The sequence below is a fragment of the Micromonas pusilla genome, assembly GCF_000151265.4.
Source record: "Micromonas pusilla CCMP1545 genomic scaffold MICPUCscaffold_2, whole genome shotgun sequence".
Taxonomy (NCBI): Eukaryota; Viridiplantae; Chlorophyta; class Mamiellophyceae; order Mamiellales; family Mamiellaceae; genus Micromonas; species Micromonas pusilla.
In genome coordinates, this window is record NW_003315883.1 from 61,976 (window position 1) to 81,770 (window position 19,795).

Below are 19,795 nucleotides of genomic sequence, written 5' to 3' on the forward strand. Positions count from 1 at the left end.
CGCGCGGGTCACGAACCCGGAGGAACTCCCGCGGTTGTCGCGCTTCTGAAGACGACGAGAAGAGAGGACGGCGGGTGGGAGACGTGACGTTCGTCGTCAGTACGAGGAACGCTCGCGAGCGGGCGGCGGATTTAAAAAAAAAACCGTTCCCGAAACTGTTCCGCAACTGAAGTCGCGTCTCGAAGCGCGAACAGATTTGTGATGATGATGATTTGTGCGCGAAAGGTCGCGCACGATTATTGAAAACCTGGGACCGGACACTTCGGAACGGTTCGTTCACGCGACGACGCGACGACGCGATCGCGTGGACGGGGGTGTCAACGGGACGACACGCACCGTGGAAGGCATCTTCGTCGTGAAATCGACTCGACGGCTCGCGCTTGAGGGGAAGGGAGCGCGCTTTCGGAGCACGATTTGACGCGGGATCGGTGGAAACCACGAAAAAGGTCCGGTCGATCGATCGACGGGCGCGGAAAGCGTTCTGTCGCGCGCGACGCGACGGTGTTTGTTCGCGTGTGCGCGCGGAGCGTCGATGCGAACGCGGGCGGGCGGTGCACTTCAGGTCACCGGTCGATGCGGCGGTCGCGATGCGTGCGACCGTGCGTCGGGAAGTGTGCCTCGTGCGGAGGGAAAGGCCTACTGTAAGTTGTCCGAACCAGAAATATATCGCCGCGGACGATTTCATCACCCGACCTCCGGTATCAAATTCCCCCTTTCAAGCCCGCTTGAAGCACTCGGAATAAACGGCGTTGACGCGACAGAGGCGAGGGTCACGGTCAACCCTTTCCTCCAGTGCGGTCGCGGGTCGCGCGACCAGAGGGAGACGCGCCGAGGACGACGCGGTGGCTTCGTCGTCCGTCGCGCTCGCGCGCGCGACTTCGGCGTCGGCGTCGGCGTCGGCGTCGGCGTCGGCCACCCCGCGCGCGCGATCGTCGGCGTCGGCCGCGTCGTATCATTAGGATGCGCGCGCGCCTCTTTCGTCGCTCGCTCACGCGCGCCCGTCCCCCGCGCGACTCCGCTCGCGCTGGATCTCGTCGATCGCTCACGCGCGCCCGTCCCCCGCGCGACTCCGCTCGCGCTGGATCTCGTCGATCGCCCTCCGCCGTATGAGCCTCCGGCCGTAGTGCGCGACCGCCAGCGCGCCCGCGGGCGCGGTGCACACGATCGCGAGCACGCCGAGCGACAGCACCGTCTTCCCTCGATCGTACGCCGTCTGCGGGGTGAACTCGATCGATCGCGGTCGGGTGTTCATCGGTCAGTCGAACGGCACCGGTCGCGGTGAAACGTCACGTCGAAAGGGAAGCGCGCGTCGTGAAGAGAGAGAACGTCCTCGAGAGACGACGCGCGACGCGCGACGCGCGAACGGGAGGGATCGCACGTATGGCGAGCAGTCTGAAGAGAGAAGAAGAGAAAAAAACGCGCCTCCCCGGCGACGCCGCCGCTCGCGACGGCGGCGTCCAACGGAATCGCGCTGAGGGTAATTGCCCATACGAAGCGACGTCGGGGTGGAGTTGAAAGGCGTCAGTTGAAGGAGTTGAAAGGCGTCGAGGTCGTGGATCGAAAGCGAGGGGTGGTGGGCGGAGAGATGCGACCGCTGGGAAGTAAAGTCCTTAAGGATCGGCGTTCACCGCGCCGACGCGGTCGTACGGGGACCAGTGTGAATACAGGTGAACGCGCCTCAGCGCAGCCTGGACCGTCGCCTTCGGCGTCCACGCGATCGCGAGGAACGTTCGCTCGTGCGACGTCAGATGCCCGCCGCCGCCGGTGGAGGCGTACGCGGTGACGAACCGCGCGAGCGAGCCGCACGCTGAGGGCCGTTCCATCGTTCAAAGCGACGTCGGGGTCAAGTTCATAGGCGTCAGTTGGAGTTGTGAGGCGTCGAGGTGTGTCGGGATTGAAAGCGAGGGACCCTGGGCGGAGAGACACGCCGGGAAAAGTCCTTAAGGATCGGCGTTCACCACGCCGACGCGGTCGTATGGGAACCAGTGTGAGATAGAACGCGCCTAAGATGAGAAACCCCCACGCCGTCTCCGCGCCGTCCTGCGACGCGACGCGATTTTTTTATTGGTCGTCGGAGGAAACGGAGGAACGGGATTGGTCAATACGCCGACGAGATTCGCTGACGTGGAAGAAAGTGAGATGGAGAGAGAGAGAGATGGAGAGATGGAGAGATGGAGAGAGAGAGACGCGGGGTCGGTGACGGTCGGACGACGCTACACGCCCTGCCGCGTGGAAAGCGGTCTCGACGCGCGACGGACGCACCAACGACGAAAAGTCCACAGACGCGCCGATGAGAGAAAACAACGCCGGCTCCGCGAGCTGAGGGTAATCGTCCATACGAGCGAATGTCGGGGTGGAGGCGTTCAAAGGCGTCAGAAGCGGAGTTGAAAGGCATCTAGGGCGGGTGTTGAAACCGGGGGGTGGGCGGAGAGATGCGCCGGGAAAAGTCCCTAAGGAGCGGCGTTCACCGCGCCGACGCGGTCGTACGGGGACCGGCGTATAGAACGCGCCTGACTCCATATCACCGCGAGGGGTTTCTCCGCGCGCGTCGACGCCGCGTCCCCGTACATTCGCGCGGCGAACGCGCTGGCGAGTATGACGCCGACGCTCGCGCCGCCGGTGGCGTCGAGGTGCGACCCGAGGAATAAGATGGACTGCGACGTCGTCAGCAGCGCGAACGCGCGCGCGTCGTCGACGTCCTCGCGCGCGGCGCGATACGAACCGTCACCGTTCTGGGGGCGGACGGAACCCGAACCGTCACCGTCGGTCACCACGCTCCCGTTCACCGCGCTCCCGTCCGCGTCCTCGTCGTCGTCCTCGTCCTCGTCTCCGCGCGGGAAGAGCGCGCCCAGGCCCACGCCGGCGACGACGCCGACGACGACGCCCGCGAGCAACGCGACGGGCGCTTTCCACGCCGCCGTCGTCGGATCCGTCGACCCGTCGATCACGCTCCTGTCGATTCGATTGGTTAGTGAGTGTATCAGATACGATATGATTCGCTGACGTGGCGCATCGTGTGGTCGTCGTGGATGAAGAGGAGAATCGAAACGAATCGAATCGAAACAGAATCGAAACAGAATCGAAACGAATCGAAACGAAACGAAACGAAACGCACCACGCGACGTTGAAAGCGAGGTGTGGGCGTTGAAAGCGAGGTGTGGGCGGAGAGATGCGCCGGCAAAAGTCCTTAAGGAATGAAGTTCACAACGCGAACGCGGTCGTATGGGGACCAGTCTGACGCACCACGCGACGCCGAAGCCGGCGATGGCGTACGTCACGTCCACGCTCGCCGCGGTGACGCCGATCGTCGCGAGCCCGTCCTCGCCGATGCCGCCGCCGCCGCCGCCGCCTTTCGGGTCGTCTCCTCCTTTGGGGCATCCGATGGTAACGCGCCCGCGCCGCGCGTTACGAGGGGGGCTCCGCGACCCCTCCTCCCTCCCGCCGCCGCCGCCGCAGAGGATTTTTTTCCTGTCCTCGTCGTACTTATGATAGGGCCATTCCATACAAAAACAGTCCACCGGTCGTCAGTTGAAAGGGGCCCACGCGATCAAGTGTTGAAACCGGGCGATGGGTGAAAACGTACGTTTGTATACTATAGAACGCACCTTAAGCAACGACGGCACGACGATCGCGGGCGACAGCGCGCCGAAGAGGAACCCGACGACGACGCAGTACCCCCACGGCAACCCAACGCACGCGCGCGTCGTCAGCGTCACGACCACCACCTCCGCGGTGCTCGGCGCGAGCGCGAGCCGCGCGACGGGCCCGCGCAGACGCCTACGCAGAGGGGTGGGCGGAGAGACACGCCGGGAAAAGTCCTTAAGGAACGGCGTTCACCACGCGAACGCGGTCGTATGGGGACCAGTGTGAGATAGAACGCACCAGATGGCGTCGAGGTCGAGCGCGATCCCCGCGCGGCTGATGAGATGACATGGCCAGAAAGGATTCCAACGTGCAGTACGAAAAGTGTGTACACCGGTCGTCAGTTGAAAGGGGTCCACGCGATCAAATGTTGAAACCGAGCGGTGGGTGAAAAACTTTTGTATAGAACCGGACGCACGTGAGGATCACCCCGAGCGCGGCGGTGCGCATCCACGCGCTCGTCTCGTCGTTCACCGCCTCGCCTACCGCGGGCCCGATCCCCGGAAGGTTACGCAGCGCGAATCCCGCGACTGAGGGCCATTCCATACAAAGCGATGTCGGGGTGGAGTTGAAAGGCGTCAGGTGGAGTTGAAAGGCGTCGAGGTGTGTCGGGATTGAAAGCGTGGTGTGGCCGGAGAGATGCGCCGGGAAAAGTCCTTAAGGATCGATCGGCGTTCACCACGCGAACGGGGTCGTATGGGGACCGGTGTGAGATAGAACGCGCCTAGGTGCCCGAGCAGCGGCGGCGTCGGCGGGAAAAGCGCGCAGAGACGGCCGAGCGCGGCGGCGGCGACGTAGAGGACGAAGACGGCGAAGACGGCGCCGCGCGGCGCCGCGGACGCGCCGAGGGCGAGGTACAGGACGCATCCCCAGAGCGTCGCGGCCGCGAGCGCGAGGGCGGCGTCGCGCGAGCGGCTCGGGGAGGTGAGCCAAGTCAGAGAGCGGGCCGCGGCGGCGGCGCCCTCGCGCGGCGGCATCGTCGCGGCGAGTCGCGCCGCGCGTCGTTGTGTCGTCGGATATCGGAGAACGCGAAAGGACCGGAAGGGTGCCTCTTCTGTGCAGCAGAGGGACCACTCATCGACATGCGACGCGTGCACGCGTGTTTCTCGTACGTGTACAAGTACGAACAAGTCGTTCGTATGTGCTTTTAGTTTGAATCGAATACAGTTCTGTTGTCTCGGGATAGACGGAGGAGCACTGGAGAGACCAGACGGGCGCGGCGCGGCACTCTCGATGACCGCGTCCATCGCGCCCCACCGCGCGTCCCCGCGACATCGCGCGCCGTCGCCGTCGTCGTCGCCGTCGCCGTCGCCGTCGCCGTCGCCGTCGCGTCGCGCGTCGAGACCGAGACGGACGACGACGACGACGACGACGACGCGCGCGGAGCGGCGAGACGACGCGTCGTCGTCGTCGTCGTCGACGCTCAGGTGCGTTCTATACACTGGTCCCCATACGACCGCGTTCGCGTGGTGAACGCCGTTCCTTAAGGACTTTTGCCGGCGATTCTCTCCGCCCACCCCTCGCTTTCAATCCCCGCCCTCGATGCCTTTCAACTTCAACTGACGCCTTTCAACTCCACCCCGACGTTCGCTTGTATAGCCTCAACCTGTCGCTCCCTCTCGCCATCGTCGACGCCGCCGCGAAGAAGCTCCGAGCGGACGTCGCCGCCGCGACCTCCGCGCCGCCGCCGCCGACGTACGCGCGCCCGCCGACGCTGCCGATCGCGGGGAACAGCGTCGACCTCGTCGGCGGCGGCGCGGAGACGCTCCTCCGATGGGCGAGGCGCTACGGCGTCCAGGAGGGGCTGCACGAGGTGTCGATGCTTCAGGCGCGTTCTATCATACACACTGGTCCCCATACGACCGCGTTCGCGTGGTGAACGCCGTTTCTTAAGGACTTTATCTCCCGGCGCGTCTCTCCGCCCAGGGTCCCTCGCTTTCAATCCCCGCCCGCGATGCCTTTCAACTCCGCTTCTGACGCCCCTGAACTCCACCCCGACAACGAATGCTTTGTATGGACCCTCGACCCTCAGAAGCGCGTGTTTCACGTCACGGACCCGACGATCGCGAGGGCGCTGATGTACGACGCGAGCGCGACGTTCCCGGACCGCGGCATGAGCGCGGTCGCGAGGTACTTCCGCGAGGACGCCGCGGGGTTCGTGAACACGAAGGGCGGGCGGTGGATGAGGTGCGTTCTATTTCACACCGGTCCCCATACGACCCCGCACGCGTTGTGCTCGCCGATCCTTAAGGACTTTTCCCGGCGTTTCTCTCCGCCCACCCCTCGCTGCTTTCAATCCCGACGCACCTCGACGCCTTTCAACTCCGCTTCTGACGCCTTTCAACTCCACCCCGACGTCGCTTTGTATGGACCCTCGACCCTGAGTTACCGAAAGATGGGCACCGCGAGCGTCAACGGCGGCGCGTTGGATCGACTCGCGGGGAAAGTAACGGACACGTCCGAGGCGTTAGTCAGGAACTGGAACGCGCGGATAGACGATACGTACGGGCGCGAGAACCCCGAGAACGGCGGCGTCGAGGTCGACGTCGCGGACGCGTCGCAGGCGGTCACCCTCGAGGTGATCCACGAGGCGTTGTTCAGGCGCGTTCTCTTCTGTCTCGCACCGGTCCCCGTACGACCGCGTTCGCGTCGTGAACGCAAAAATTCCTTGAGGACTTAACTTCCCGGCGCGCGGTCGGTCGTTTCTCTCCGCCCAACAACCCCTACAACTGTGTTTCAATCCCCGACCTGCGCGATCCCGTTCAACTCCACCTGACGCCTTTCGACTCCGCCCACCCCGCGTTTCGCTTCGTACGGACGATCCGACGCGCCTCGACGCCTCGTGACTCCGCTTCTGACGCCATTGAACTCCACCCCGACGTCGCCTCGTATGGTCAATTACCCTCGTCAGCGAATCCATCGACGTCGTCGACGCTGACGATCCCGACGGCGAAGCCGCGACGCTGAAGCGGTCGTTCCGCGAGTACAACGTCGCGAACCAGGACCTCATGAACGACGTCCTGCAGATGTACCAGCGGTTCGACACGACCGAGGTGCAGAGAAGAGAGATGCACCGATCGCGGCTGAAGTCGCACTTCGCGAAGCGGAGCGACGAGCGCCGCGCGTTGATCGACGCGGGGGAGGATTTCAGGCGCGTTCTGTCTCACACTGGTCCCCATACGACCGCGTCGGCGTGGTGAACGCCGATCCTTAAGGACTTTTCCCGGCGTTTCTCTCCGCCCAGGGTCCCTCGCTTTCAATCCCGACACACCGCGATGCCTTTCAACTCCTCCATCTGACGCCTTTGAACTTCACCCCGACGTCGCTTCGTACGGACCCTCGACCCTCAGCGTGCCGAAGGACCTCCTGACCGCGCTGCTCACCGCGTCTGACCCCGACACCGGCGCGCCGCTGACCCAGGTGCGTTCGAGTCACACTGGTTCCCATACGACCGCGTTGGCGTGGTGAACGTCGATCCTTAAGGACTTTTGCCGGCGCATCTCTTCGCCCACCCCTCGCTTTCAATCCCCGCCATCGACGCCTTTCAACTCCAACTGACGCCTTTCAACTCCACCCCGACAGGACGAGATCGACCTGACGCTGACGGAGATGATGGTCGCCGGGCACGACACGACGGCGGCGACGGTGGCGTGCGCGTTGTGCGCTCTGTGCGCGGCGGCGGAAAAGTCGGATCCGTACGAGGCGCGTTCTACTGTATTATCTCACACGCGCTGGTCCCCATACGACCCCGTTCGCGCGGTGAACGCCGATCCTTAAGGACTTTCGCCGTCGTTTCTCTCCGCCCATCAGGGTCCCTCGCTTTCAAGACCCGACCGCGATGCCTTTCAACTCCACCCCTGACGCCTTTCAACTCCACCCGCCCCGACGTCAACTCGTCAGGCGTCCGCGCTCGCGGACGTCGTCGCGGAGATCGACGCGTTTTGCGACGCCAACGGCGGCGCGCTCCCGCGGACGACGAAGGTGCGTTCTGTACAAAAGTTTTTCACCCATCGCCCGGTTTCAACATTTGATCGCGTTCCCTTTCAACTGACCGATGAACTATTTTTGTATGGAATGGCCCGAAGGACGTCGCGAGCCTGGTCTTGACCGAGGACGCGATGAAGGAGGCGATGCGGCTGTACCCCGCCGTGCTCGTCGTCGTTCGAGAGGTGCGTTCATATTTATTACACCGGTCCCCGTACGGCCGCGTCGGCGCGGTGAACGCCGATCCTTGAGGACGGACTTTTTTTCCCGGCGGATCTCTCCGCCCACCAGCCCTCGGTTTCAATACCCGCCCTCGGCGCCTTTCAACTCCGTCTGACGCCTTTGAACTCCACTCCGACGTTCGCTTCGCTCGTGTGGACCCTCGACCCTCAGGCGGAGGAGCTCGGCGACGGCGGCGATATCGTCGTCGAGCCCGGACCAGACGATTCCGCCCGCGGGAGGAGAACGATTCGCGTTCCCCCCGGGACGGGCCTGTGGATGTCGCCGTACGTGTACGGCCGCCTGCCGAAGTGCTGGGGCGAGGATTCGGACGAGGCCGTCGCGCGGTACCGACCCGAGCGGTGGGCCGCTATGCGCGAGAACGGCGAGAGCGCGCCGGACGCGTACATGCCGTTCGGCGGCGGCCCGCGCGTGTGCCTCGGCTCGCGGTTCGCGACGTTGGAGGGCAAGGCGCGTGCTATCTCACACTGGTCCCCATACGACCGCGTTCGCGTGGTAAACGCCGATCCTTAAGGACTTTACTTCCCGGCGCTTCTCTCCGCCCAGGGTCCCTCGCTTTCAATCCCCGCATATGATACCTTTCAACGCCGCTTCTGACGCCTTTCAACTCCACCCCGACGTTCGCTCGTACGGAACGGCCCTAAGACGCTCTTAGCGGCGATTCTGCGCAACTTCGAGTTGGAGTTGTCTCCGGGGCTTCGACGGCGGATGCGCGAAAACGGCGGGGAGCTGCCGGTTACGTACGCCGCGGGGTTGATGACGTTTCCGGAGCCGTTGCGGTTGATCGCGCGGCCGCGGCGGCGGGAGTGAATTTTAGGTGAGATTTTTGGTTTTAATCTCAACCAAAAATAACAGAACTTGTACTTCCGCGGAGGATATTTCTGACTCGTTACTCATACAAAACGTACACGTACACTACAACTACTACATCGCTCGCGCGTGACGTGGCCGGCCACAATCCGATTCCGCGTCGAAGCTCTCTCAGCCATGGAAATCCATCCGGCCGGCGTGAATTAGTGCTTTTTCCACGCGACGCGACGTCGCCGCCGTTCCGCGCACTGCGACGCGCGCGAGCGAGACGACGACCGCGCCGCCGCCGCCGCCGCGCACGCACGCCGCCCGCCCGCCCTCGACGTCTCGCGCCGCCAGCAATCGCCGCGATGGCGTCCACCGCGGACGTCGCGCTCGAGGAAAAGAACGACGACGCGAAGTCCTTCCGGTCGCTCAGCTTGCGCGAGGCGAGTTCTGGTCATCGCACCGGTCCCCATACGACCGCGTTCGCGTGGTGAACGCCGATCCTTAAGGACTTTTCTTCCCGGCGTTTGTTTCTCTCCGCCCATCACCCCTCGCTTTCAACGCCCGCCCGCGATGCCGCCATTCGACTCCACCTGACGCCTTTCAACTCCACCCCGACGCGACGCGACGAAATGTTGAAAAAGAGCCACGGCGGCGACGACGAGAAAGGCCGCCAGGTCGTCTCCGCCGCGGACCTCGAGCCCGTGCGATGGATCAAGCCGAACGTCTTCCAGCAGCTCGTCTTCGCGCAAGCGACGCCGCTCATCTCGCGCGGGCAAGTCCGCCGCCTCGAGCCGCACGACCTCTGTAGGCTCCCGGAGATGGAATCTCAAGCGCTGTGGCACGCGTTCGAGCGCGACTGGGCTGAGGAGCGAGAGCGAAATCCGGATAACCCGTCGCTCGTGCGCGCGTGCTTGAAGGGGTCGAGGCCGACGTTCGTGGGCACGGGGATTCTGTACGCGATCGCGCAGGCGTCGCTGTTCAGCGGGCCGGTGCTGCTGCAGCAGATCGTGAAGGCGATCGAGTGCAGGCACGTTTTGATTTGATTCCTCACACTGGTTTCCATACGATTCCGTTCGCGTGGTGAACGCCGTTCCTTGAGGACTTTATCTCCCGGCGGGGCGGTCGTTTCTCTCCGCCCGACGACTCCTCGGTTTCAATCCCCGCCTGCGATATCTTTCAACTCCACCCCTGACGCCTTTCAACTCCACCCCGTCGACCCCGCAGAGAAAACGGCGGCGACGGGTGCGCGTCCACGCGACAGATGTACATATACGGGATGATCCTCACGCTCGCGGGGGTACTTCAGTCGTTCTGCCAGGCGCAGAGCGACTACGCGCTGCAGCGGCTCGGCGTGCGCGTGCGGAACCGGCTCATGTGCGCGCTGTATCGCAAGTGCCTGAAGCTCTCGCCGAAGGGATTGCAGGCGCGTTCTGTGCAAACGTATTTCACCCACCCACCGCCCGGTTTCAACATTTGATCGCGTGGGCCCCTTGCAACTGACCGGTGAACTACATTTTTTTGTACCCTGGAATCGCCCACTCGCAGGAGGAGACGACGGGGAAGATCGTGACGCTCATGTCGAACGACGTCAACAAGCTCCAAGACGTGTTCCAGCTGCTTCATAACCTGTGGTGCGCGCCCATCTTCATCGTCGCCGCGTTCGCGATGCTCTACCTCATCATCGGCTGGAGCGCGTTCGTGGGCTTCCTGTGCATCCTCGTCGCCGCGCCGTTGACGTTCAAAGTCGCGAAGACGCTGTTCATGATTCGGTTCAAGCTCGTGAAGTGCGCGGATCGACGCGTCAACATCCTCAGCGAGGTCATCAACGGCATGCGCGTCATCAAGTACTACGCCTGGGAGAAGGCGTTTAAAGCGCGCGTGGATAAAATCCGCGAAGAGGAGGTGAAGCTGATTTGGGCGTCGCAGAAGGTTGGCGCGCTGTTCGGCGTGGCGCTGTTCAGCACCCCGGTGTTCATCGCCGTGTGCTCTTTGGGGTCGTACTCGCTCGCGGGGAACGACATGGAGGCTAGCACGGTGCGTCGTCGCGTCTTCGTCTTCGTCTTCGTCTTCGTCTTCGTCTTCAAATTCGTTTCGTTTCTTTTCGTGTCGTGTCGTTCGTTCGTTCGTTTCCCACCACACGATCTGCCACGTCATCGAATCTGATCACGCGCTGACCAATCGTATCGTGTCGTGTCGTATCGTATCGTATCGTGTCGCGAACAGGCGTACACCGCGCTCGCGTTGTTCAACATGCTGCGGTTCCCGCTCATCATGGTGCCGTTCCTTCTCACGACGTTGCTCAACGCGCTCAACGCGGTGGACCGCCTCGGCGCATTCTTGCTTCAGGACGAGAGCGACGACCTGGAGCGCGACGCGTCCGAGCCAGGGCGCGTGGTCGTGACGAACGGCCGCTTCGCGTGGCCAAAGGTGAGACTCAGACTCCTCCCCATACGATCCCGTTCGCGTGGTGAAGGCTGTTTCTTAAGGACTTCGCCCGGCGCGTCTCTGCGCCCAGGGTCCCTCGCTTTCAATCCCCGCCCTCGACGCCTTTCAACTCCGCTTCTGACGCCTTTGAACTCCACCCCGACGCGGCCAAAGGTTCCGAAAAAAACCGAGGCGCCCAAGTTCCCCCCCGGGCCGCAAGGCCGCAAGATGAAGAAAGCGTGGGAGGCGGAGCAGAAGGCGAAGAAGACCGCGGAGGACGAGGCGCGCGCGGAGGCGGAGGCGAAGGGCGAGGAGTTCATCGTCGACACGGACGAGCCGGAGCAGCCGCCGTTTGAGCTCGGAGGCGTCGATCTGGATTTGAAACCCGGGTGCGTTCTGTGTCACACTGGTCCCCATACGACCGCGTTGGCGTGGTGAACGCCGATCCTTAAGGACTTTCTCTCCCGGCGCGTCTCTCCGCCCAGGGTCCCTCGCTTTCAATACCCGCCCTCGACGCCTTTCAACTCCGACTGACGCCTTTCAACTCCACCCCGACGTCGCTTTGAACCCAGGTCGCTGACGATGGTCATCGGCCGCGTCGGGTCCGGGAAGTCCACGTTCCTGTCCGGGCTGAACTACTTCGTCCCGCGCGTGGAGGGCGAGATGAAAGTCTCCGGGTCCGTCGCGTACGTCGCGCAGCAGGCGTGGATCCTCAACAGCACCGTCCGCGAGAACATCCTCTTCGGTAAGCCCTACGACGAGGAAAAGTACCAAAAGACCATCGCGGCGTGCCAGCTCGAGCAAGACCTCGACGTGCTCCCGAACAAAGACTTCACGTACATCGGCGAGCGCGGGGTGACGCTGTCCGGTGGGCAGAAGCAGCGCGTCGCCATCGCGCGCGCGGTGTACGCCAGCGCGGACGTCTACCTCATGGACGACCCGCTCAGCGCCGTGGACAACCACGTCGGCGCCGCGTTGTTCGAGAAGGGTGAGATATATAACCTGAGACTGGTCCCCGTACGACCCCGTTCGCGATGTGAACGCCGTTTCTTAAGGACTTTTGCCGTCGTTTCTCTCCGCCCATCACCCCTCGCTTTCAAGACCCGACCGCGACGCCTTTCAACTCCACCCCTGACGCCTTTCAACTCCGACCGACGCCTTCGCCCGGGAACAGTCATCGCGGGGTCGTTCATGAAGAAAGCCACGCGCGTGCTCGTCACGAACGCGCTTCAGTATCTCCCGAAGGCGGACTCCATCGTCGTCCTCGACGACGGCGAGGTCGTGGACGTGGGGACGTACAAGGAGCTGATGGCGAAGGGGTTGGACTTCGCGACGCTCATGGCGGCGCACGGCGTCGGCGCGTTCTATCTCACACTGGTCCCCGTACGACCGCGTCGGCGTGGTGGACGCCGATCCTTAAGGACTTTTCCCGGCGTGTCTCTCCGCCCACACCTCGCTTTCAATCCCCGCCCGCGTCGCCTTTCAACTTTACCCCTGACGCCTTTCAACTCCATCTGACGCCTTTCAACTCCAGACGACGACGAGAAAAAACGCGCGTCGCAAGACGGCGGATCCGGCCGGCCGTCCACAGATGGACGGAAATCGTCCGTCGGGTCGCGCCCCAGCGTGGACGGCAAGTCCCCGAGGAGCCCCACGGCGGCCGCGGCGAAGCCCGGCCCGCCGATCGCGCCGCCGCCGCCGGGCCGCCCCGGGAAGAAGGAGGATATGAACGTCGAAGAAGAGCGCGCCGTCGGACACGTCAGCGGCGCGGTGTACGGCGCGTTGTACCGCGCGACCGGGTCCAAGTTCAGCGTCCCGGTCATGGTGTTCATGTTCGCGATGGAGTACGGCTCGAAGGCGACGCTGGATTACTGGCTCTCGCGATGGGCCGCGGACTCGTACGGGTGGGAATCGAACCGGTACCTGGGGGTCTACTTCGCCATCTTCGTCTTCAACGGCATCGCCATCTTCCTTCGGTCGCTGTTCATCTACTTCTTCCTCGTCCGCGCGGCGAAGAACATGCACGATCAGCTCATCGGACGCGTGATGAAGTTCCCGATGGCGTTCTTCGACACGACCCCGAGCGGACGCGTCATCAACAGGTTCTCCAGAGACACGGAGACGATCGACATCATCCTCCCGGGCATCATCATCCAATTCTTGGGCTGCATCGCGTCCATCTGCACGACGCTCGCCGTGGTGTGCGCCGCAACGGGCTGGTTCACGCTCGCGATCCCGCCGATCGTGTTCATGTACGTCTCCATCCAGCGCTTCTACATCCCCGCGTGCCGCGAGCTGCAGCGCATCGAGTCCATCTCGCGGTCGCCCATCTACAGCGGCCTAGGCGAAGCCGTCAACGGCGTCGAGACGATTCGATCCTTCGGCGCGGAGAAACATTTCATCTCGACGAGCGACGGGCTCGTGCAACACAACGCGGACGCGTACGTCACGCAGAAGCTCGGCAGCGGCTGGCTCGGAACTCGGCTCCGGTTCCTCGGGACGCTCATCGTCGCGTGCACCGCGTTCCTCGTGATTCAAGGCAGCCGCGCGGGGACGGTGTCCGCGGGCGTCGCCGGTTTATGTTTGGTGTACGCGTTGGACGTGACTAAGGCGCGTCCCGTACGCTGGTCCCCATACGACCCCGTCGGCGTGGTGAAGGCCGATCCTTAAGGACTTTTCCCGGCGTATCTCTCCGCCCACCTCCCCTCGCTTTCAATCCCCGCCCGCGATGCCTTTCAACTCCGCTTCTGACGCCTTTCAACTCCACCCCGACGTCGCTTTGTATGGACAACGACCCTCAGTATTTGGAGCACGGGACGAACATGGCGACGGAGCTCGAGACGAAGATGAACGCGGTCGAGCGCGTCAAGGAGTACGTCGACCTTCCCGAGGAGTCCGAGCACGACACCGATCCCGTGATCGCCGCGGCGCTCCCGCATTCGTGGCCCGCGAAGGGCCTCCTCGAGGTGTCCGATTTAAGGATGCGGTACCGACCGAGTTTACCTCTCGTGTTGAAAGACGTCACGTTCGTCGCCGCCGCGGGCGAGAAGCTCGGGATCTGCGGACGCACCGGCAGCGGGAAGAGCTCGCTGTTCCTCGCGCTGTTCCGCATCATCGAGCCCGCGGGCGGGGTCATCAAGATCGACGGCGTGGACGTCTCCACCCTGGGTTTGCATCAGCTCCGGTCCAAGATGGCGATGATCCCGCAAGGCGCGTTCTCTTTTTTTCTCTCGCACTTGTTCCCATACGACCGCGTCGGCGCGGCGAAGGCTGTTCCTTAAGGACTTTTCCCGGCGCATCTCTCTGCCCACCCCTCGGTTTCAATACCCGTCCTCGACGCCTTTCAACTCCGCTTCTGACGCCTTTCAACTCCACCCCGACGTCGCTTCGTATGGGCAAACGCCCTCATCAGACCCGTTCATGTTCGCCGGCACGATTCGCAATAACCTCGACCCGTTCGACGAGCACGACGACGCCGCGGTGTGGTCCGCGCTCGAGCAGGTGGGCCTGAAGCACATGGCCGAGGACGCCGCGAAGAAGCTCGACATGGAGGTGGTGGACAACGGCGGCAACTTCTCGCTCGGGCAGGCGCGTTCTATTACCACACCGGTCCCCATACGACCCCGTCGGCGTGGTGAACGCCGATCCTTAAGGACTTTCTCTCCCGGCGGGCGTCTCTCTCCGCCCACCCCACGGTTTCAACGCCCGACACACCTCGACGCCTTTCAACTCCATCTGACGCACCCTCACAACTCCAGCGGCAACTGCTCTGCATGGGCCGCGCGTTGCTTCGCAACTCGCGCGTCTTGATGATGGACGAGGCCACCGCGTCGGTTGACATGGACAGCGACGCGCTCATCCAAAAGACCGTGCGCGAGGCGTTCGCCGCGTGCACGACGCTGACGATCGCGCACAGGCTGAACACGGTGAGACTGCTTCCCATACGACCCCGTTGGCGTGGTGAACGCCGATCCTTGAGGACTTTTGCCGGCGTTTCTCTGAGCCCTCCCCTCGCTTTCAATCCCCGCCCTCGGCGCCTTTCGACTCCATCTGACGCCTTTCAACGCGCACAGGTCATGGACTCGGACAAGGTTGCGTTTTTGGACGACGGCGAGCTCGTCGAGTTTGGCGAGCCCGAGGAGCTTTTGAAGGTGCGTTCTGTACAAAAGTTTGTTTTTCACCCATCGCCCGGTTTCAACACTTGATCGCGTGGGCCCCCTTCAACTGACCGATGAACTGTTTTCGTATGGAACGGCCGTGAAGAACCCCAAGGGAAAGTTCACCGCGCTCGTGAACCGGACGGGTGAGAAGCAGAGTAAGTTTTTGAGGACGATGAGCACGAGAGCGCACGAGAGCCGGCTCGCGAGGATCGCGAGCGAGTCCGAGATCGCGGACGCGGTCGGGAAGTGATGAGCGGCGAATCGACCGACCGCGGCCGAAACAGCGACCAAAAAAAACCAAAACCAAAAACCAAAAACCAAAAACCAGTACAGTATTTTTTTCGGCGCCGCCGGCGCCAAAGCGCGGCGGCGTCGCGTCGACCCTCATGCATGCTATTATAATATCTCATATACACATATCATACGGTACGTCGCGCGCTACCTACGCGTGCGCACTTCCGTCCCGTCGTCACGCCCGCCGCGGTCGTCGCCTCGCGGTCGCGGCGCCGCCGCGCGCGGCGCGCGGCTTGTTCGCGACGTCGTCGTCGCCGCCGTCGTCGTCGTCGTCGTCGTCGTCGTCGCCGCCGCCGCCGTCCATCGCGCGGCTCCCCCCGTCCATGCTCTCCTTCCTCCGCGGCTTCGGCAGCGCCGGCGCTTTCACGCCCACGCGCATCGCCCTCGCGACCGCGCCGCACGCCACGCCGCACGCGAAGAAGCACCCCATGAACCGCTCCCAGGACGAGAACACCTCCGTGAACCCGCCGTGCAGCGATCCCCACTGGGTGGAGTTGAAAGGCGTCAGAAGCGGGGTTGAAAGGCGTCATAGGGGCGGGGATTGAAAGCGAGGGACCCTGGGCGGAGAGAGACGACGGCAAAAGTCCTTAAGGAATGAAGTTCACAACGCGGACGGGGTCGTATGGGGACCAGTGTGAGGAATCAGAACGCGAACGGGGTCGTATGGGGACCAGTGTGAGGAATCAGAACGCGCCTCGCCGCGCACCACCGCGGACGTCGCGACGAGAAAGAAGGCGCTCGACGCCGCCCCGCGCGGCTTCAGCGCCGTCATCGCGCCCTCGACGACGCACACGAGCGCGCCGCCCAGGGTCTCGCCGTACCCGATCGTGACGAGCTTCGGCGCGAGGAGCAGCGCGGCGGCGACAATCTTTTTGGGTCGTTCGTTCCGCGTCCAAAGGCGTCAGTCAGTCAGGGGTGGAGTTGAAAGGCGTCGCGGTGCGTCGGGATTGAAACCAGCGAGGGACCCTGGGCGGAGGGAAACGCACGCCGGGAGAGAAAGTCCTTAAGGATCGGCGTTCACGACGCGAACGCGGTCGTATGGGGACCAGTGCGAGGAGATCGATCGCACCTCGAGGCGTCCGACGTAGACGCTTCCAGGGTGCGAGAGCATCCCGGACGCCTTGCGCGCGCCGACGCTGAGGGTCGTTCCATACGAGCGAACGTCGGGGTGGAGTTGAAAGGCGTCAGTTGGAGTTGAAGGGCGTCGAGGTGTGTCGGGATTGAAACCAGCGAGGGGTGGGCGGAGAGAGACGCCGGGCAAAGTCCTTAAGGATCGGCGTTCACCACGCGGACGGGGTCGTATGGGGACCAGTGTGTATAGAACGCGCCTGAAGCAGAAGACGATGAGGACCGCGAGCGCGAGCTTGGGGTCCAGGCGCGCGTGGACGAGCGCGAGCGCGGCGCGGAGGACCCCTTCGGGCGGGGACGACGACGACGACGAGTGAGTCGGCATCGCGTCTCGCGCGTCGCGCGGCGGCGGCGGATGATGATGACGCGATCGGACGGATCGACGACGATCGTACGAAAGTACTTTCGTACTTTCGTACGAAAGTACTTGTACGAAAGTACAACGTACGGTGCGTGTTTCGTATGCGTGTACAGTTAACCTTATTGGCCTGTTGAAGGGCCCATTTTAATACGTTTCCGGTGACGGAAATGGACGGCGCTGGGGCGCGGAAGCACGACACGTCTCGGGCGCGTGAAAGCCAATTTTCCCGCCCCCCGCGGACATTTTCACCCGCCCACCCCCCCCCCCCCGCCGCGCCGCCGCCCGCGCGCGCGGAAACGCCCCTCTCCTCGCGCGAGGAGTCGCGCGCGTCCGTTCCGTCGCGGCGGCCGGCGTCGTTCCCTCGCGCCCGCGACCGCGGACGACGGATCGATCGCGTCGCCGCGTCCTCGGTCGTCGCGCGATCTCGATTCTCGACTCTCGCGATCCGAAAGCCGATCCGCCGATCGATTCGGATCGTCGAGCGGCGACCGCGCGCGCGATGCCGATCAAGCACAAGCTGAAGCAATGGCTCGCGGACAACGACCCCTCCCTGGCGATTAAACCCGAGCGGGACGCGGCGTCCGCGGCGCGCGCGTCGTCCCCGCCCGGCTCGCCCAAGTCGACGACGCCGCCGCTCCGCGAGAGCCCCGGGCCGATCGAACGCTCGCCGTCGTCCAGCGCGGTGAACCAGGTGCGTTCTCCTCGCACTGGTCCCCATACGACCGCGTTCGCGTGGTGAACGCCGTTTCTTAAGGACTTTACTTCCTGGCGTTTCTCTCCGCCCACCCCTCGCTGCTTTCAATCCCGACACACCGGGACGCCTTTCAACTCCGCTTCTGACGCCTTTCAACTCCGCGCGGTGAATCAGTTCCCGAGCCTGAAGACGAAAATCTTGGGCCCGAAGCTCGAGCAGCCGGAGTGCGACGTGACCGCGGTAACGGAAAACGTAACGGCCCCGCGCTCGCCGTTTTCGCCGTCGCTCGCCGCGGCGGCGGTGGCGGCGACGGGCATCGCGGCGTCGAAGCGAAAATTCACCGAGGACGTCTTCCAACCGGACCCGGCGAGACTGGCGCGCGAGCTGCAGCGCGAGCGCGACGCCGCGAACAAGTCGCCGAAGCCGAAAGCGCCGCGGCCGAGCCCGAAGCCGAAGACGTCGACCTCCTCCGCGGCCGCCGCCCTCGCGGGTAAGAGCGGCGGCGGCGACGGCGACGGCGGAGACGGAGGCGGCGGCGGCGAACCGAGAGAAGAGACGGACGAAGAGGTGGCGCGGCGGCTGCACCAGGAGTTCAACTGCGCGCCGATGCGCCAATCGCGGTCGCGCCGCGACGTCTCGAACTGCGCGAGAGAGGTGATGGAGGACGCGAACCACGGGCAAGACCCGGGGATCTTGCCGTCGTGTTGAGCCATGTACGCTTCGTCGAGGTGAGACGCCTTCCTCATTACTTTCTTTTCTTTTCCCGGAGCGAGGAGCCCTCTCGTCCACTGAAACGTCCACGTCATCATTACATTTTAAAAAACTAACCAATCACATCCCTTCCCGCCACCTCCCGATCCGATCGCAGGACGAAGGACGTGCCGTTTGGATTCATCTGCGGCTACCCCGTCGGCGGCGTCTCGTCGGAGCTCTACGGGTACTACGAGGGCCAGGGCGGGAAGAGCGGACGGCAAGGGCAGGCGGTGATCGATGCGATGAAGCGCTGGGGCGAGAGCAGCGAAGTCGGGGGTTCGAAAGCCACGGAGCTCGGGTTCGCGGTGTGCAAACGCGGGTACAAGCCGTTCGACGAAAACGGCGAGCGGATGTACGGATGCGGGAAGCACTCCGAGCTGAGGCTCGAGTCGATGCGTCAGAAGCCGCCGAAAGGGAGCTCCGTGGGGTGCTTGACCGCGGAGGGTCTGTACGCGCGACCGGGGTGGCAGGCGTTCGATCAGTGGACGTACGGCGAGAAGAACGCGGTGGCGAGTTCGTCGGAGGACGCGTCGTCGTCCGGCGCCGCCGCCGCCGGCGGCGGCGGCGGCGGTGCGAAAGACGACGAGGGCGAAGCGCCGACGTCGCCGCCGCGCGCGAAGAAGCCGAAGACGACCGCGAAGGAGCCGGGACCGGGACTGGCGAATTAGAGAGACACGCCAAAGCGCGGCGGCGAGACGCGCGAACGAACGAGAGCGAGCGTTCCTGTTTCCGTTCTGTATGTTCCGAACGAAAACAGAACGGTGGGCGGAGAGAGACGACGGGCAAAGTCCTTAAGGATCGGCGTTCACCACGCGAACGGGGTCGTATGGGAACCAGTCGTCTCTCCGAACGAACGGAACGGAACGGAACCGAACGGAACGGAACGGAACACTCCGCGGGCGCGGACGTAGAACGACGCGTCGCCGGTGACGCCGCGCGCGCTTAAACGCATGTTGCCAACATGCGAGGCGCGCGGCCGATTGCGACGCGTTCACGTACGCGACCCGCGCGTTCTTTGGCGCGTCTGAAGGAGGAGGAGGAGGAAAAAAATGGAGAAAAAAATAAAACGTCGCGTCCCTTTGAGGCCGAAAGAAACGATCGGCGGCGAAGCGACGCGGACGATAGCACACACAGAACGTGTACGTAGCAGAGAGTTGATTGCTTGATCGCGCGCGATATTGTAATTATTATCCGAACGAAGTATTAGAGAGAAGAAAACAGAGCTCGAGAGATGACCGATTCGACTCTCACTTCTTCGCCGCCTTCTTCGCTTTTTTCTCCTTGACCTTACCCGGCGTCTTCCTCTCCTCTCCGCCC

At 63.8% G+C, this 19,795-nt stretch overlaps 7 protein-coding genes across 7 annotated transcripts; 4 read left to right on the plus strand and 3 right to left on the minus strand.

The window, feature by feature from the left end:
* Positions 1-1,610: 1,610 nt before the first annotated feature.
* On the minus strand, positions 1,611-1,823 carry MICPUCDRAFT_55001 (uncharacterized protein; the record flags this gene model as incomplete). Its single annotated transcript, XM_003056185.1, has 1 exon — positions 1,611-1,823. One exon carries the CDS (start codon positions 1,821-1,823, stop codon positions 1,611-1,613), a length of 213 nt encoding a protein of 70 aa, XP_003056231.1.
* Positions 1,824-2,450: 627 nt separating this feature from the next.
* On the minus strand, positions 2,451-4,619 carry MICPUCDRAFT_46463 (uncharacterized protein; the record flags this gene model as incomplete). Its single annotated transcript, XM_003056186.1, has 4 exons — positions 2,451-2,952; positions 3,244-3,482; positions 3,606-3,777; positions 4,363-4,619. 4 exons carry the CDS (start codon positions 4,617-4,619, stop codon positions 2,451-2,453), a joined length of 1,170 nt encoding a protein of 389 aa, XP_003056232.1.
* A 3,141-nt stretch (positions 4,620-7,760) lies between these two features.
* MICPUCDRAFT_55004 (uncharacterized protein) lies at positions 7,761-8,379 on the plus strand (the record flags this gene model as incomplete). Its single annotated transcript, XM_003055792.1, has 2 exons — positions 7,761-7,811; positions 7,879-8,379. The coding sequence occupies 2 exons, from the start codon at positions 7,761-7,763 to the stop codon at positions 8,377-8,379; spliced, it is 552 nt and encodes a 183-aa protein (XP_003055838.1).
* Positions 8,380-9,293: 914 nt separating this feature from the next.
* Positions 9,294-13,758, plus strand: MICPUCDRAFT_55005 (ATP-binding cassette superfamily; the record flags this gene model as incomplete). The annotated part of the gene is made up of 8 exons (XM_003055793.1): positions 9,294-9,685; positions 9,889-10,096; positions 10,210-10,785; positions 10,888-11,091; positions 11,263-11,477; positions 11,661-12,076; positions 12,263-12,481; positions 12,623-13,758. The coding sequence occupies 8 exons, from the start codon at positions 9,294-9,296 to the stop codon at positions 13,756-13,758; spliced, it is 3,366 nt and encodes a 1,121-aa protein (XP_003055839.1).
* A 113-nt stretch (positions 13,759-13,871) lies between these two features.
* Positions 13,872-15,671, plus strand: MICPUCDRAFT_55006 (ATP-binding cassette superfamily; the record flags this gene model as incomplete). The annotated part of the gene is made up of 4 exons (XM_003055794.1): positions 13,872-14,326; positions 14,358-14,697; positions 14,742-15,239; positions 15,352-15,671. 4 exons carry the CDS (start codon positions 13,872-13,874, stop codon positions 15,496-15,498), a joined length of 1,440 nt encoding a protein of 479 aa, XP_003055840.1. The 3' UTR covers positions 15,499-15,671.
* Positions 15,672-15,717: 46 nt separating this feature from the next.
* MICPUCDRAFT_38317 (uncharacterized protein) lies at positions 15,718-16,314 on the minus strand (the record flags this gene model as incomplete). The annotated part of the gene is made up of 2 exons (XM_003056187.1): positions 15,718-16,026; positions 16,249-16,314. The coding sequence occupies 2 exons, from the start codon at positions 16,312-16,314 to the stop codon at positions 15,718-15,720; spliced, it is 375 nt and encodes a 124-aa protein (XP_003056233.1).
* Positions 16,315-17,309: 995 nt separating this feature from the next.
* MICPUCDRAFT_55007 (uncharacterized protein) lies at positions 17,310-19,696 on the plus strand. Its single transcript, XM_003055795.1, has 3 exons — positions 17,310-17,722; positions 17,900-18,423; positions 18,594-19,696. The coding sequence occupies exons 1-3, from the start codon at positions 17,531-17,533 to the stop codon at positions 19,144-19,146; spliced, it is 1,269 nt and encodes a 422-aa protein (XP_003055841.1). The 5' UTR covers positions 17,310-17,530; the 3' UTR covers positions 19,147-19,696.
* The last annotated feature ends 99 nt before the right edge of the window (positions 19,697-19,795 follow it).